The following is a 16,637-nucleotide window of genomic DNA, read 5'->3' as shown; positions in this document are numbered from 1 at the left end:
CATATAGGACTTCTCTATAGATTGGGAGCAAACCTAACTTGCTACTGAAAACCAGTGAGTTTGTTTTTATTGAACAGCTGTTTTCTGTGAGATGTTGCAACATCTCACATCTTACATCTTGTTGCTAGTTACTAGATTCTTAGTGTTGTCTTAAGACTCCTTTCACAGCAAATGAAAAAATCCATCGGATTTGCACTTATTCTGCAGTAGGTGAGACTTACAAAATCTAGCACCCTAGAAACCTTAGAATGGATAGATACACTGTTGGAGGTGGCCTTTATGTCTACTGATTCTGAATCAACTGTCTGAATCATATCTGTGATGATAATACATGCCTGTGTTTCAGTAACTGTAAAGGATTGTGTGTTTGTGTGAGATGGCACAATCTTTATGGGCATACATAGAATGTAGCTAATTAAAGCTTGTTCTTTTGGATTTTTTTCCCTAGATAATGGGATCCATGAGAGTGCTGTCCTTCATTGCAGATGGGTTCTATATATACTACCCAATGCTTGTTGTCATCCTCTGTATTGCCACATACTTTAGGTAAGTGATTTGCAATATAGATTCTCCACGTTTCTTTAATAAGATTAGTTTCATCAGTCAGGAAGACATTCAATACTCCTTTTCCAGCAGTTGACTTGTGTCATATTATGTGTCATATTATTAAAAATGCAAAATCTAAATCATTAAATTGCTATTCATATAGGTGAAGTGTGTACATTTTAAGAATATAGATTGTGTTAAACCATAACTGAGTTTTGAGGGGTTTTCCCCCCATTAAACTTCATTCCTAGATTTTGAGGGGTGATCTTTTAGAACTTTGGGGCCTGGGGGCATCTAGATTCTGCTTGAGATTAAAAGTACCATGAGGAAGCTGTGTTTTCAGCAAGGTTTTCTAATGAACTAAGAAGCATTAGCAGAAATTTTAGGTGTTGAACTTCCTAACAGACTCATAAAAAATTCCTGATGTGTTACCAGACTTTGGTTTGAAAGCATACTGGTGTAAATAATTTGATCTTGTTTCCTTAAGCTGCAGTTTGTTGGAGGGTGGAAGGGTAATTGTAGAAAACACTGTTACATGCTTGCTTTATCCTTATATTTCAAAATGTCTGGTTTGACCACTGAAGGGACAGGATACTTTCGGTCTGACCTTGCTCAGATACTTTTATGTTAATTTCTTCAATTTTGCATTACCTTTCAGTCAGAAGCAAGGTATATGTTTTTAGTCATATACAATGTAGGTGAATGCCTCAAATTCCCATTAATACTGTGTGTGCATCCACATATGCATATAGATAGTAAGATAAGAAGGACCTGGGCTTTTCGTGCTTACTTTTTGGTTAAGTGACGAAAGTGGTGGTGAAGGAAAAGTGAACAGCAAAACAAAACAAAACAAAAAAATCAAACCGGAAAGCCAATGATGAGAAAAGAGTTTGTGTGACTTCTGATGATGCTGGATCTTGAATGCCACGGTGAAAAGGAAGAATAGAAATTAAAGGAGAGGAAGTTGCTTTAGTGACTTCTGCTAATTCACATACATGCTAAAGGTTTAATTAAGTGAAGACTTAATTAAAATCTATCAAGGAAAGCTTGAATTAAGCTCTGTTTAATCTAGCAGTCTTAAAGTTCAGATAGTATAAGAAAAAAACTTCATCATAAATATACAATGAGGCCTATTTGGAGCATGACATTGATATTCCACTTTGGAGAAAGGAAAATAGTAACGAAAACAGCAGTTGTGTTCTCTGGTGTGAAGTTGAAAAGGTGAAAGTGGTTTCCTGCTATCTAGTTCCAGGACTAGCTTAAAAAAGGTGGAGCAAGCTTATTATCTGACTGCTGCCTAATGGCTCTCCAAAATGGCAGCCAGCATCCCTACAGCTTAAGAGTATGGCACACATTTCTCCTAAGTGAAACCTGAGGTGAAAGAGACTTTCCTTTGTTATTAGTGTTTCAAAAATACAGAAATCACAGTAAGCAGAATTTTTATAGTAATTGTCTTCTGGCAAAGTAGAGTCAATGACATATCATACATTCTGTTATATCTGAGAACACCTAAGCAATTGACTTATGTTAAATCATTTGCACTACTCTCCGACTATATACATTTTTATCTCTCTATTTGGATAGGATTATTTTCAGTTGGATTTAGGAATGTGTCACTGTTCTGAATTTTCTGGTTTCTCAGCTAGTGTAAGAATCTGTCTTTTCTTCTGTGTTGCTTTTTTACTTGTATTGTCCATAATTTTCTGAATAATTCGTTTTACATCTTGCATTGTAGTATATCTAAACTGTTCATTGTAAATAAACAAAGGAAATTAATTACTTCTCCTTCTTGTTTTATCAGTTTAGGAACTCGTTGTTTGAATCTTTTGGGATTCCAGCAGTTCATGGGGGATAGCGAAATGACTTCTGATTTGATTGATGAAGGAAAAGAGCTAATCAGAAGAGGTAAATTAAGTCCTCTGTCATAGTCTTCCTACAAAATCATAGAACCATTGAATCATCAAGGTTGGAAAAGACCTCGAAGATCATTGAGTCCAACTGTGAACCCAGCACTTGCCAAGTTCACCACTAAGCCATGTCCCCAGGTGCCACACGTCTTTTAAATATCTCTGGGGATGGTGACTCCACCACTTCTTGCAGCAATCTGTTCAAATGCTTGCCAACCCATTCAGTGAAGAATTTTTTCCTAGTATCCAAACCAAACATCCCCTGGCACAACTTGAGGCCATTTCCTCTTGTCTTGTTGTTTGTTACTTGGAAGGAGCGACCGACCCCCAACTCACTACACTTTCCTTTCAGGTAGTTGTAGAGAGGTCACGATCCCTGAGCCTCCTTTTCTCCGGGCTAAACACGCCCAGGTCCCTGAGTGTCTTCTCATTAGTCATTTGCTCCAGACCTTTCTCCAGCTCCACTGCTCTTCTCTGGACATGCTCCACCACCTCAACATCCTTTCTAAACTGAGGGGCCCAGAACTGGACACAGCACTCAAGATGCAGCCTCACCAGTGGCAAGTACAGTGGAAGAATCACTTCCCTGGTCCTGCTGGCCATTCAGTTCCTGATACAGGCCAGGATGCCACTGGCCTTCTTGCCCACTTGGGCACACTCTGGCTGCTGTCAACCAGCACCCTCAGGTCCTTTTCCACTGGGCCTCTTCTCTTTCCAGCCACCCTGCCCCAGTCCTGTAGTGTTGCAGGGGGTTGTTGTGACCAAAGTGAAAATTGAAAGGAAAGTGGCTTGGTGACCACTTCCACCAGCTCCCTCAGTGCCCTTGGATGGATCCCATCTGGCCCCATAGACCTGTGTGTGTCTAAGCAGTGTAGCTGCTTAGTAGTAGCACTGGTCACTGACCATTTCTCTTGGATTCTGGGGGCTTTATTCTGCTCCCCATCCCTGTCTTTCACCACAGGGGACTTGGTACCCAGGCAACACCTGATCTTACTCTTAAAGACTGAGGCAAAAATGGCATTAAGTTTACCTTGGCCTTTTCCTCATCATGTTATATGTTCTTGGATTAAATTTGTCTGAAATGTTGCAAAAAAAAAAAAAAGCTTGTCATTATTTTGACATTATTTTGAAAACTGTACTGAGGCAGTCCGCAATACAAAATGCAATAGACCTACAGGACTGTGGTTGCTATGGACTTCATTGATATCTAAAGTGAAGTACCAGTTTTATTCATCCAGTATCTGAATTTTAGGTATTTCTAAATATTTTACAGTGGTTACTGATCTAAGCAGATGCTTGTTTCATAAAGGATGGTTAACATCTAAATTGTGTTTATCATCAACAAACTCATTTTAATCTTTCTTTGTGTGTGTCGATAGAGCTGCATGAGTTCAGTCATTTCCTTAAGTGTTTTTTGCTGTGTGAACTAACTGTGTTTTATCAGAGAAAGCATGTTGTTATAGAGCTGTAATTATCTGCTGGTTTAGAAAGCTTTTTATTTTAAGTTAATTTTTATTGAAAGGGTTTCTTGAAAATTGTTAAAAGCCATTGTGGTTCTTGAGTAAATACTTAGAAATTAAAATTTCAGGATACAGTGTTATATTATGGAATACTTTTATTCTGATAGTTTATGCAAAATGAAACCTGGATTTACTTAGAGTAGTAGTATATCTCTTTTTTTGGAGAAAGATGAATGTTTCTCATTCCTCTAAACAATAGGTTATGATTGCTTCAATACTGTGATGTTCTACTTTCAACTTCATAGCAGATATGACCACAAAGTATTGGGGTCATACTTTGGGCCTCACAGAGCTTCAGCAAGATCTTAAGTCAACACCACTCACGTTTTTTTATAATGTCATACTTTTCCCAGCTACTTCTAGAGGTTTTTTTTTTGCTTTGCCAGCTGGTATCCAAATATTATGCTGTGACCCAAGATACCATCATCACAAATTCATTTTGATTGGAAACACTATAATGATAGACAAGGAGCTTTTTGGTTTGTTTTTGTTTAATTGTATGAGTTGTCTATTTCAATAAGAACCTGCTAGTTAACTTTGGATTTTCACTGTTTCTTTAAAAAAAAATATTGCTAATGATTTTTCTTGTATGGAGCTCAGACAAATAATGTTTTTTTATTTATAGAGAAAAGAAAACGACAGAGGCAGGAAGAAGGTGAAAACAGAAGAAGGGTATGAGATTGTTTTAGCTAATAATAATATTAATATTATACTGTAATATCTGATAGGATTTGCCATGACTATTTAATTCAGCATAATCTCTTCCACAAAAAAGGTAGTCCAAAATAATTGATGGGATCAGTTGAATTTTGCTTAATAGTCTTGGTTGGGGGTTAATTAAAGAAGAGGATGATTTTAGTGACACTACTTGGATACTCTTGTTACTCAGTGTGCTGTGGTGTATGCCAATAGGTGTAACAAGCATTAAAAAGGTTCCTGAATTCTGGGATGCCAAATAATCTGAAATGGTTTATTATCAGTGTCTTACATTGATACTGTTCTGCTTGAAAGAACTGCAGTTGCAGTGTCATCATGTTCACTAAAATAGGGACTGTGTGCTCCTCCCAAACTTACCTTGTTGTTTTATGTGCTTATTGGAAAGTAACTGTCACAGGTTTTTTCCAGAGGAGGTAATTACATTGGAGACAAAAATAATACTGTTACTGCTGAACAAAAAACCAGAATGTTTGTTTCAAATCATATTTTGTGTGCAGACCGAACTGAAAGATTTGCAAAGCTTTAGGTTTTCATTAATTTATAACATTTGGAATCTAGCATGGAAAGTCACAGAGACAAATAGAAAGGATGCATGCAAAATAATACTGGAACTAAAACCTCTTGGCTTTTCAAGCTCGGGTATACTTTGATCCTTGATGACAGTCAGTAGTGCACAGACCTTTCTTCTGATCCTCTGCCCCCATCTCATAATTTTAGAACCTGAATTTGTTGTGAAACAAAGTAGTAGTGAGTGCATGATACATTTAGTATACACTAAAATGATCTGACATCAACAATTTGAGTTAAACAGCAAGCTCAAGTTTCAGATGTTACCTGTTATTTTGAGTTTTGCATTAAATACTGTACCATATAAATAATGTAGCATATTCATTTTTTGGAGCTTTTGAGAGTGTCATGTTGTACTGTTTAATCCTTCTGCAGTTTAGAATTGTAACATATGACATAACTTTTGAGTTATACCAGTTCTTTTTTTTATATCAGTAACTTTTGAGTATACCAGTTCTTACCAGACTGTAATCAGGGATCTAAATATGGGACTGAAACATATAAAAGAGCAGTTAGAAACATTTCTATTGAGACATGAAGTTGTCTCCTAATAAAAGCACGAGACGTTTTCTTCTTTAGTATTTCTTTATACTTTGTACTAAAATGTTTACAATCTAAAGGGTGTCAGAATGGAAACAACAGAACAAACTTAATAAACATGTCCTGCCCAAATGTTTGGGGGTTTTGTGTGCTGTTCTGTTTCCATTTTACCACTAGATGGAAGTAGTAAATAACAAAAGCAGCAGTGCCCACCATAACTTAGAGGAGTTGAGTGGACTTTGAGTGCAGATTTGAGATTCAGTTTGTTTTCTGCAAATCTTTTTTCTAAAGAACAGTTATGGTTACTGGCTTAGTGAAGAGACACATCTTGAGTTTAAAATGAAGCAAAAATTCTTCCTGTATCAAGATACTGAACAAGAACATTTTGAAAATATTGCTTTGATAGTCTGTTGTGATTAATTTAGCTCTAAATTATGAACCTTGGGTATTCCTTGATCCCACATATGCTTTGTTGTGTTGCTTTATCCTCACAGCTTATGTTTTCTTTTGTTGTCTTTTTCCAGGAATGGAAGGAGCGATATGGAAATAGAGACGATTCCACTAGAAACAGAGCTGTCCACACAGACCAAAAAGAATCCAGCTTCACAGAGACCAATGCCAATAGACGTAAGCTTTGTGGGTTTGGGGGGAGGTTGGTTTTGTTTTGTTTTCTTTTACTGTCTTGTCTGCACAACACTGGCTGTGTGACTAGTTTCAAATATATTCCTTTTTGTGTTAGGTGATGTGCTGATACATCCACTTCTGTGGCACAGTGCCATCTTGCCATTAAGACACTGAAAAGAGTGCTGTGTTTCTTTCCATCTCCAACACTTCAGCTAGTTGAGACTGGAGATTCTGGCTCTACTGTAAGACCAATAACTTGGTCTTATGGGATATATAATGATTGCAGTTAGAGTAGCAGTTGTCAGGAAAGAAAATAATTATGATATGTTGTGAAGCTGGGTGTTGTAAATCACAAAATTTATCTCTTCTACTTGGAAATTGCTATCTCACACTGGAATAAGGGAGCAATCAGTTGACCAGCTTATGTGAAACCAATAACATACCACGCAAGTGGGTACCTTTTTGTTTAATAATGTCTGTTAGCAAAATGCTTATTTTTGGAAGTTTAAAGCATCACAAAAGTTTATTTGTGAGAGTATTAGTGGGGGTTTTGTGCATTTTTGATCTTTTTTTGTACTCCTGTAAGCTAACAACAAGTAAAATGAAACTGAAGAAAAAGGAAGAAAAAGGGGAGGAGGAGGCAAGCTTTGAATATGCTTTTGAGACAATGCTGGTAGATTCCCCCTCCTCTTTACAAAGTTGGAAACGCAGATTTTAGTGGTAGACTAACCAAAATTATATTTTAATATGAATATGTAGCATTCCAACACCAAAACCAGCCGTAGGTACTTGCCTAGTGAAGGTTGCAGAGTGAACTGCAAAACAAATATATTTCATTAATTCATGAGATTGTCTCTTTAAAAACAAAGAAAAGTTAATAAAAAACCCCCTGCAGCTAGCTTACTTAAAGCCTGAAGCTGTGAAGATGAATGGATGATTGTTTGATTTAAAAGTAAAGTTTGCATGTAGTTTCTCATTTTCATTGTGTCTTTGCAAGGCAGATCTCATCCTATTTGAGGGGCAAGAGAAAAGTTGTAGCTGCATGTGTTCTATGGAGGTACAAAACTGAAATACTATAAATTTGAGCAACTTTGGTTTAATATTGAATCTGCTCTAAATTATGGCACTTTCACTTTGGATGAGATATTTATTAATATAGTCTTTTAAATTTGATGTCTCCAGGCTGTTCACAGAGCAAATGAGTGTCTTTCTTTCCTTTTACTTATTCAGCACTATCAAAGTATACCCGATCAAATGGCAGGACTGAAAGAGATAGAATAGAACTCCTCCAGGATGCAGAACCTTTGGATTTTAATGCAGACTCTGTTAACGATGACCCTCTTGAATCAGACTCGGGAAGGTGAGGGATCTTCCGTGTTATTTACAATTAAAAGATACTAATGTCTTCTGTCTTCTGACCTATGACAACTGCGTCAAATGTTTTCATAATAATAGTTTGGTAAACTAAATTTATCATTTCACCTAACTCTTCTCCTTTCTTCCTTCTGCCCCATGATTCAGGAATTGTTTTAGAACCTATTAAAACCTAAAGGTTTTTCAGGTTTTTAGAAATGTCAGAGTAAGATTTGAATATAACTTTATATAGTGGTGTAATCTGAAAAATACTGCACATAAAACTGGAGAAGGACCAGTTTGTTAAGGAAACTTCTCATGACTATTCAGGAGGCACTCTGGCGATCACACTCTCACCACTCCAGACTTTCACTGCTGGGACTGAAGCCCCTTCACAGCCTGTGGCTCCAGTGACTCTCCAGGTGCCCTGTTTCACTCCCTGCACACCCCGCTCCCACACAGTCAGACAAGCTTTTAAGTTTCCCTTTCCAACTCAGCCGCAAGTTTCCTGTACCAGAGTTCCAGATGTCTGGTTCCTTTAAGTAATTTAATCGTGGTGCAGCAACAGAATAGCTCGAGTTTGTACCTCCGGGGAGGGGCCCCAAACTAAGGAATCCCTGAGCTTTTATACCCTCACAGGGTGTGCCCCCGATACTCTGCAGTCTTCCAGCTCAGTCCTCAGCTCCTGCAGTCTCCGAGTGTCCGGTCACCTGGCTGGTGCCACAGGTCCCCCTGCAAAGGGTTGAGTCATGGCCTCTTGCCTGGGGCTCCCCCCATTTCCTGCCATCCAGGACACAACCTGCAGCTGCACACAGGGCTACCTGCACTAGGTATATTCCTCAACAGACGTGGTTTTCTGTAATTTCCTGCAAGGCTTCAGAAAGCACTTGATTCTCCTGTATAAAATCCATCATAAAAGGCTGCAAGAAAGAAAACTGGGTATTACAGGACCCGCTGCAAGAATACAGCTGGGGATCAGATCTTGGAACTACTGGACTAAATTAAACTCTGAACTTCCTGAACAGAAAGTACAAGACTGCACTATGTAGCTCTCTGTAATAGAGAATTTTTAGATTCTGTGGGTGTGACCGCAACAGCAAATTTCCTCACTGATAGAGTGTCTTATATAACTGCTTAGCTTTGCTCATACTTAAGAAACAAAATATTGCATGGGTGCTTTTTTTAATCTAGGTCATTCTGGTGTAGAACCGTTTAATATAAATAATTTAAAATTCCCATATAAAAACTTATAATTTATTATTTTTCAGCTAAAACTAGCATACCCAATCAAAAAAAACCACAAATGGTTTTAGTAGACTTCTGTCTATAAGCACACAAACTACTTTTTGGATGCCATTGTTTGGTTGGGGTTTTTTATGTTTTGGGTTTTTGTTGTTCGTTTAGTTGTTGGTTTAGTTGGGTTTTTTTAAGAAGAAAGTCCTCTTCAACCAAAACATCTAACTTTTTTCCTTTGTATCAGGAAACAAAGTTCTTTAAGACTCTCTCTTTAAGTATTCGTATCACTGTTTTTCTTGGCCACATGATGTTTAATTTAATGACTGTCTATCAAATTCTCATGGATACAGTAATTCAGAAGAACTTCAGGTCCTTAATTCACTGACAGTTAAGGAGTAAGATTGTAGTGAGAGTTATTTGATTTCATGGGTCTTTATTTTTTTATTTCCTGTGATATTTTTTCATATTTAAAATTGATTCTGCAGGTACCAGCCTGGTGGAAGATACCTGTCAATGTCTCGAAGCAAAATATTTGATGATGTCTAAGCTCCTCAATGCTAAAGAAAATTCAGTGGAAGTCTAGCTCCTTCTCATTGCTTGGAAAATACTGTATTATCACTGAACCATCAAAGACTGTTTCTGTTTAAAAAAAAATATGAAGGAACAATTTTGGAAATGCACGTGTATGATAAGTTCACCACTTATGATAAGAACATGCTTCTTCTATTGTAGATACTGTTGTGCATCAGTGTGGGCTTTTGTGTCACGATGAAAAGGAGAAGACTATTAATTTAATAAGTTGTATATACCTGGAACTGTATATACAATTTGAACTGTAACATTCTCAGTTCTAGGAAGAAATTTTCTGGAAGGATTTTTGTTGGTTTTTTTTTTGTTCTTTAACTGATGCTGTGAGAGCATCTTAATGCATCCAAAGTGCAGTTATATCAATTACCATAATAAACACTTCCTATAACTTTTCTATTTGAACTTTAGTTCAAAATCTACTGAATAAAATTAAGGCTGCTTTTGCCTTCAGTGGTGTTGAATCAGACTCATATAAGGAGAAAGATTGAGTGGCAGGCTGTTCCTCATAAAACCATAAAAATACACGTTCCAGTATTTAAAGACTGGCTACAAAAAAGATGGAGACTCCCTTTTTAAAGGGAGTCAAATAGAAAAGATGAGGGGTCATGGGTACAAGATAATCCTGAGGAGATTCCAGCTGGACACAATTGGAAATTTTTGCACAATGAAAACAATCATCCATTGCAATAATCTCCCCAGAGAAGTGGTGGATTCCCTAAGATTGGACAATTTTAAGATTTGGCTGGGCAAAGTGCTGAATTGTCTTGTCTAGACTGTGCTTTTGCTGAGAAAGGTTGGACAATAGAATCATAGAGTCACAGAATGGTTTGGGTTGGAAGGGACCTTAAAGATCATGTAGTCCCAACTCCCCTGCCCTGGGCAGGGACACCTTCCACTAGATCAGGTTGCTCAGAGCCCCATCCAACCTGTCCTTGAACACTTCCAGGATGGGGCATCCATACCTTCTTGTCTGGGCAACCTGTGCCAGTGCCTCACCACCCTCACAGGCAAGAATTTCTTCCTATTGTCTAATCTAAACCTACTCTCTTTAACTTTGAAGCACTTCCCCCTTGTGCTATCACTACAGTTTCTGGTGAAGGTCCCTCTCCAACTTCGTTGTAGGCCCCTTCAGATACTGGAAAGTTGCTATGAGGTCTTCTTGCAACCTTCTGTTCTCCAGGCTGAACAGTCCCAGCTCTCTCAGCCTGTCCTCATAGGGGAGGTGCTCCAGACCCCTTTTCTTTCATGGCCCTCCTCTGGACTCCCTCCATTAGGTCAGTGTCCTTCCTGTGCTGGGACCCCAGAGCTGGATGCAGTGCTCCAGGTGGGGTCTCACCAGAGCAGAGCTGAGGGACAGAATCCCCTCCCTCGACCTTGCCCACCCTGCTTTGGATGCAGCCCAGGACACATTTGGCTTTCTGGGCTGTGAGTGCACATGGCCGGGTCATGTCCAGCCTCTCACCCACCAGCACCCCCAAGTCCTTCTCAGAAGGGCTGCTCTCAATCACTTCTCTGCCCAGCCTATAGCTGTGTCTGGGATTGCCATGATCTAGGTGTAGGACCTTGCACTTCACTTTGTTGAACTTCATGAGGTTTGTACAGACTCACCTCCCAAGCCAGACCAGGTCCTTCTGGATGGCATCCGCACCCTCCAGGGTTTTGACTGCACCACACAGCCTGGTGTTGACAGATAATCCTTGAGGTCCCTTCCAGCCTGGTATTCTGTGATTCTGTGAAATTTGGTGGCGTAAATTTTGGAGCAATGTGTGTTGGTGAAGAAAGGCTCTATTTTTTTCTTTTCCAACATTATAAGCAGATAAATGATTTTAGCATGTGTAAATAGTTGAAATTCAATATGGACCAGTTTCACTGTCTTAAGAGCATGTGTGCAATAGCAAGAATACATTATCAAAGATACAATGTCTGTTTAAGATCTTTACAGTTGTAATGATTCAAAATTTTGGCACACTAGTGTTTTTGTAACTGTTAAAGAAATATACTATGAAAATTGAGTTAAATACTGAAACATGATAATTTGCACGCACCTCAGGCACGGCTTCAAACTGTAGAGTATTTCTTTAAAAGAAGGGAAATACATAGCATGACTAGATAATGGCAAACACTTTTAATATCCTGAATACCCTGGTTGCATTATGTATCAGTTTTTCAGGTGCCTGTATTTTGCAGTAAGTTGTTGCAAAAGGAATAATACTTATTCATTTGTATGCCATTCAAAAATGCCAATTATTGACAGTGTAGAAAAGCTTCACATTAATTTTATTGGTGTAGATACATTTTTAAACCGTAGTTACTTGAATGAAGTTTCAAATGTAATCATAAGGTAAAAGATGTGGTCAAATTCATGATAACTTTGGTAATTTGAATAACTTAAAATATTGCTCTTTTGCAGTTTGTCTGAAGTCTTTACCACTTGGGAGTTTTCTTATGTGCTTATTGCAGAGTTATGTTGAAAACTGAAATAGAACCTGTTTCTATCAAATATTCCTTATCATGCTTCAAAAAAAGATGTCTCATAAAGCAGCTACAAATGAGTTGTTCAGAAAAGTAAGTTTTCATGAATGACATATTCTACTAATTTTTAAAAATAAGTCTGTGTTTTCTGAAGTTTATTGTTAATGGGGATCTAACTCTACCTCCTGTGATTTAGTATGTGTTCTAACAGTAGTGGTATTTGTAATATATTGATCTGCCTGTTTTAAAACACTGAATTGTTACTATGAAGAAGAAAAAAATCTCTATTTGTATAGAAATAACTATATTAATAAATTGGCAGACATACAGTAATTGTCAGTTTTGTTCTTAGGTGAATACACTGAATGTCAGCCATGCCCACATGTATTCAAGCTCATGCAATTTCCAGATTGCTTATATGAGGGCACTTTTCTAGTTTGGGTATTTTGTGTTTGTAAAAGCTTGTTCCAAATCTTATCAGGGACTGGAAGTTGAGAAAATGAGTCTTTATTCAGAGTTTTCTTTAGCATCTCTATGTTAGCACCTGTTTAATTTATTTTAGTTCTACTTAAAAGTGCTATCCTGAATTCAGCCTTATGGGAAAGGCTTTGTATATGTTTTTGGACATCCATCCACATGAATGCTCTTAGACTTGATATTTCTATTTTAAGAATTTATATCTCATTTAATTGCCCAAAAGTTTATTTATAAAAATCTTGGAATGAAATAAGATTCAAGTTCTTTGCTTAACCCTTGAAATGTCACTGTAAAAGGGATCTAATTCAGTGCTAATGGCAAAACTATAGAAGGAATGTTTGTTTTTCTGCATGTCTGTGAAGTATCCTTACCTAGTCCTTCGTGACTTCAGAGACTTGGATCAAGACTTCTTGGGGCCTGGTTTTTCCCCTCTCAGTGAAATGGCTGCAAACAGAATTTTCAGGGGAAACATGGTCAGGATTTTATATACAAAAGATAACTAGTCCCTGGTGTAAGCCCTCTGTGCAGTTTCACTGGAATATAATAATTTGAGGACTTGACTGTATAAATTAATGGCAGTGGGATTTCAGATTCTAACATGGACATTCTGAGCTCATTGGGATGGGAATCCGCTGATCTTTTTTGATGTTGCAGTGGAGTAAGGGAGTAACCAGTGAGTGCTTTTTGAGCTCTGAAGATCTCTAAAGATTTCCTGGATTGCACTTGGCAATCCCTGGAGTGTCACATCCTCCCTGGATGCTGTTTAAGTAAGGAGTTGATAAGTGAAGTCATGTTTCATCTGTAGTGTGCATTGCTGACCAGCAAGTTACTCTTGCTCTGATTATGTGCAATTTGTCGGCCAGTTAATCTAAAGTGTGTTGTGAAAACTAGTTATGGGTTCATATCACTAAATCTGGAAGACTTCAAATAAAGAAATAGAGAGTACAACTATAAAAGAACATTGTAGAAATAAGGGATGTGCCGGTACAGCATTTGCTCTCTGCTTGAGCTAGTTTTAAACTCATTTGCTTACTGATCATACCAACAATACAGAACTTGCCTGGGAGCTCTGTGCCTAAGGATTTACCCCTCTCCTGAGAGGTGGTGGATGACCCATCCCTGGAAACATTCAGGCCCAGGCTGGACAGGGCTCTGAGCACTCAGACTAGTTGAAGATGTCCTGGCTGACTGCAGTGGGGGGTTGGCCTAGATGGCCTTTACAGGTCCCTTCCTACCCAAACCATTCTGTGACTCTGTAGTGCTTCCCAGCCAGACCGTGGCAACTCTTGATGGGTTCTATGCTGCTGTAGCTTGAGTCCCAGCAGTGCTGCAGCTGAACCAAGTTAAAACTCTCTTTGAAATGTGGAGCAGTGACTATACTGTAGGCTAATGGCATTCCTGCATCCGATTTGATGTTCCAGATTAGGTGATTTTTAATACAACTCCCTTGCAAACTGTGCTTTTGGGAACTGAGTGTTAATGTATTTTTTTAATCAGTAAATATAGTCATATTTATTTGCAGCTGAAGAATGTCAGTTATATATTTCTTTATTATTTCACCTCTGAATTACGGAGCAGTGTGTGTGTACGTTTCACCATCATTTCTGCAGTTTTCTCTTTGTCTGTAAACACCAAAAAAAAAAACCCCAAACACCAGAAATTCTACCCAAGTTAAGTACAAATGTTTGAATGTCTTCATGTCAAAGATTTAAACGAGTGAAAAGAATGCATTCAAGTCACAATGAGCTTCAAAAAGCTGGAGTGAAAACTGTAGCTGCTTTAGTACTCTGTCAGTGTTGGAGTTCTTAAAAAGTACAGATAGCAAAAAGCTCTTGTCAAACTTAATACTCCTGCATTAGATTTGTAGTTCTCTTTTTTTCATGTGTTTAAAAACATACCTATTTTTATATGTATATTGGGAAATAAGTCCTCTACTCTGCTGAAGAGAGGTGCATCTCAGAGGTGAAGTGAGGGAGTCTTTTGTGAGGGAAGGTAAAGGATATGTAACTTGTAATCTGTGCTAATAGTGACACTTTGGGCAAACGACAATGGAGCTTATTATTTAGGTAAAGTAACCTGTAACAGTAAGAAAAACTTTATACTGCTGTAAATTAGCACTGCTGGAAAAACTATGGTATATAATCTGCCTTTATTTTGCAATCAAACACTTGTAAAATAGCCATTAGCAGAATTAATAGGAATGGTGGAAAGCTGCTGTCTTTTCAATATTTATGCTTGCGGTTTTAAAATATAACATGACAACAATTTTTACATATGAAGTATTAAAAAAGTGATTATTATGATTTTCTGTGATTATGATAATTTGTATTTTATTAAATTTATCTTGGAATACTGTAAATGTTGTGTGAAAAATACTACATATTGTTTCAGTTTTCATTATTGCTGTAATTACTTGAAATATGGGGGCATTCACAATACCAAATAGAGATCACCTTATGAAGGAGAACTTTTTATGAGGCTTCTTAAAGAAATCTAACTTGTTCATTACAGAAAAATATGTGCATCTTAATTATTAACAAGAACACTACTAAGGGGATATGTTGTGTCCTAGCTTTTATTTTTTCTTTGAAATTCAGAAAATTGTTACTTTTTTCAGAGCAGTTTACTTTGTGAATCTTGTAAACTTTTTGAAACTTTTACATTCCTTTTCCCTAATGGGCTCTGCAGGAATATGTACTGCTTCATGGCAGTTATCTAATACTAGCTGTGCCTCTAAGTAGTCTAGTCTGAAGCTGAGACACTCCTACACCATTTGATTATGTTAACAGAAACTCGGCATTCCTAGCAAAAAAAAGCACGTTGAACTAGATCCCTTTTTAATACATTAATCGCTGCCATTGATTTTATTGCATTATATTTGGTACCTTCTGTTTGGGTCATACGGTAAACCCAGTTTGGTTTATTCTTTGTTTTTCTTAGAATGCATTGGAATGTGTTCCTCAGCATGCTTTTGTGTGCAGGCGTGTGTTTTAGTTGTAATTGACAGGCAATAATAATATGCAGCTTCAGTTATTTCATCAGGATAATGTTGCTGTATCTGACATATTCCTGTGAACTGTAGTAGTTTTATAGTGGTAGCTTAGCTGTCACCATAGAAATTAATTATTTTCTATAGAAATACATTGTGTTTCTGTAGAGGTATCTGGAAGAGAAGGGAATTCATTTGTAAGCCTAGGTTTAGTAATAGATCTTCATTCTCCAATGTATATCAAGATAGGCTGTAGGAGTGCTGCTTATGGATAGACTATCTTCTTTTGCCTTATGATACAAGTATGAATGCATAAGTACCTTGTTTTGAAATTCAGAGTTACAAATTTTTCTCTGTAGTGTTCTAAATTATTGTTGTACTGGATATATTTTTGAAATGTGTGTTATAATATATAGTCAAAGAGTTAAGTTGGCATGAAATAAATCATTTCTGCAATACATTTTCCCTGGTGTATTTTAGATATTCATACTTCTCCAAAATGTTTTTGAAAGTGATCTTTTAGAGAAATTGGACCTATTTCTTTTTTTTCCAGGTGGAAATCGTGCTTACTTTGCAAAACAATCTGGCCTTGTTTAGGTCATCTTTTTGCATTTTCTTTTAAGCAGATTAAAAAGGGAAACTGAGAAGATTCTTTTGTACCTGGACATGTTGTCAGAGTCTGAGAAGGAGACTCTGACACTTTACTGACACTCCCCCCAGCTGCAGAAGGCCAAGCAGCATCTGCGAGTGCCAGGAGACAAGAGGTGCAGGCAGGCTGGCAGAGGCTGTGAGCGTCCTGCAGCACCTGGGGGAAGCCTGTGAGGGCCCTGTGTGCTGCTGGGACTGACTGGGCAGTGGGTATTGCTGTGGGGTGAAAGGTGAGGTCCCTGCACTTCACCCTCCCCTCGGTAAACACTCAAAGTAGGACACAATTCCCTCTAATTGACCCTGGCCACTGGTGAGGCCCAGCACAGGAAGGACATGGACCTGTTGGAGCGAGTCCAGAGGAGGCCATGAAGATGATCAGAGGGCTGGAGCACCTCTGCTACGCAGAAAGGCTGATAGTGTTGGGGTTGTTCAGCCTGAAGAAGAGAAGGCTCC

The 16,637-nt window shown here is 37.9% G+C and overlaps 1 protein-coding gene across 6 annotated transcripts in view; it reads left to right on the top strand.

The window, feature by feature from the left end:
• Window positions 1–15,996, top strand: part of LMBRD2 (LMBR1 domain containing 2) — a 32,033-nt gene extending 16,037 nt beyond the window's left edge. For 4 of the 6 annotated variants that reach the window (XM_032675363.1, XM_032675362.1, XM_032675361.1 and 1 more), the window contains 6 exons: window positions 449–546; window positions 2,348–2,451; window positions 4,599–4,645; window positions 6,322–6,424; window positions 7,652–7,781; window positions 9,496–15,355. In XM_032675363.1, coding sequence (XP_032531254.1) covers window positions 449–546; window positions 2,348–2,451; window positions 4,599–4,645; window positions 6,322–6,424; window positions 7,652–7,781; window positions 9,496–9,556 — 543 coding nt within the window. In that variant the 3' untranslated portion in view covers window positions 9,557–15,355. Of the gene's footprint in view, window positions 1–448; window positions 547–2,347; window positions 2,452–4,598; window positions 4,646–6,321; window positions 6,425–7,651; window positions 7,782–9,495 lie in introns of those variants that run through there. The other 2 variants (XM_032675365.1, XR_004354456.1) reach the window with 2 other exon arrangements.
• Window positions 15,997–16,637: the final 641 nt, after the last annotated feature.

This window comes from Chiroxiphia lanceolata, chromosome Z (assembly GCF_009829145.1).
Source record: "Chiroxiphia lanceolata isolate bChiLan1 chromosome Z, bChiLan1.pri, whole genome shotgun sequence".
Classification (NCBI taxonomy): domain Eukaryota; kingdom Metazoa; phylum Chordata; class Aves; order Passeriformes; family Pipridae; genus Chiroxiphia; species Chiroxiphia lanceolata.
This window is presented reverse-complemented; position numbering and strand designations above follow the sequence as displayed.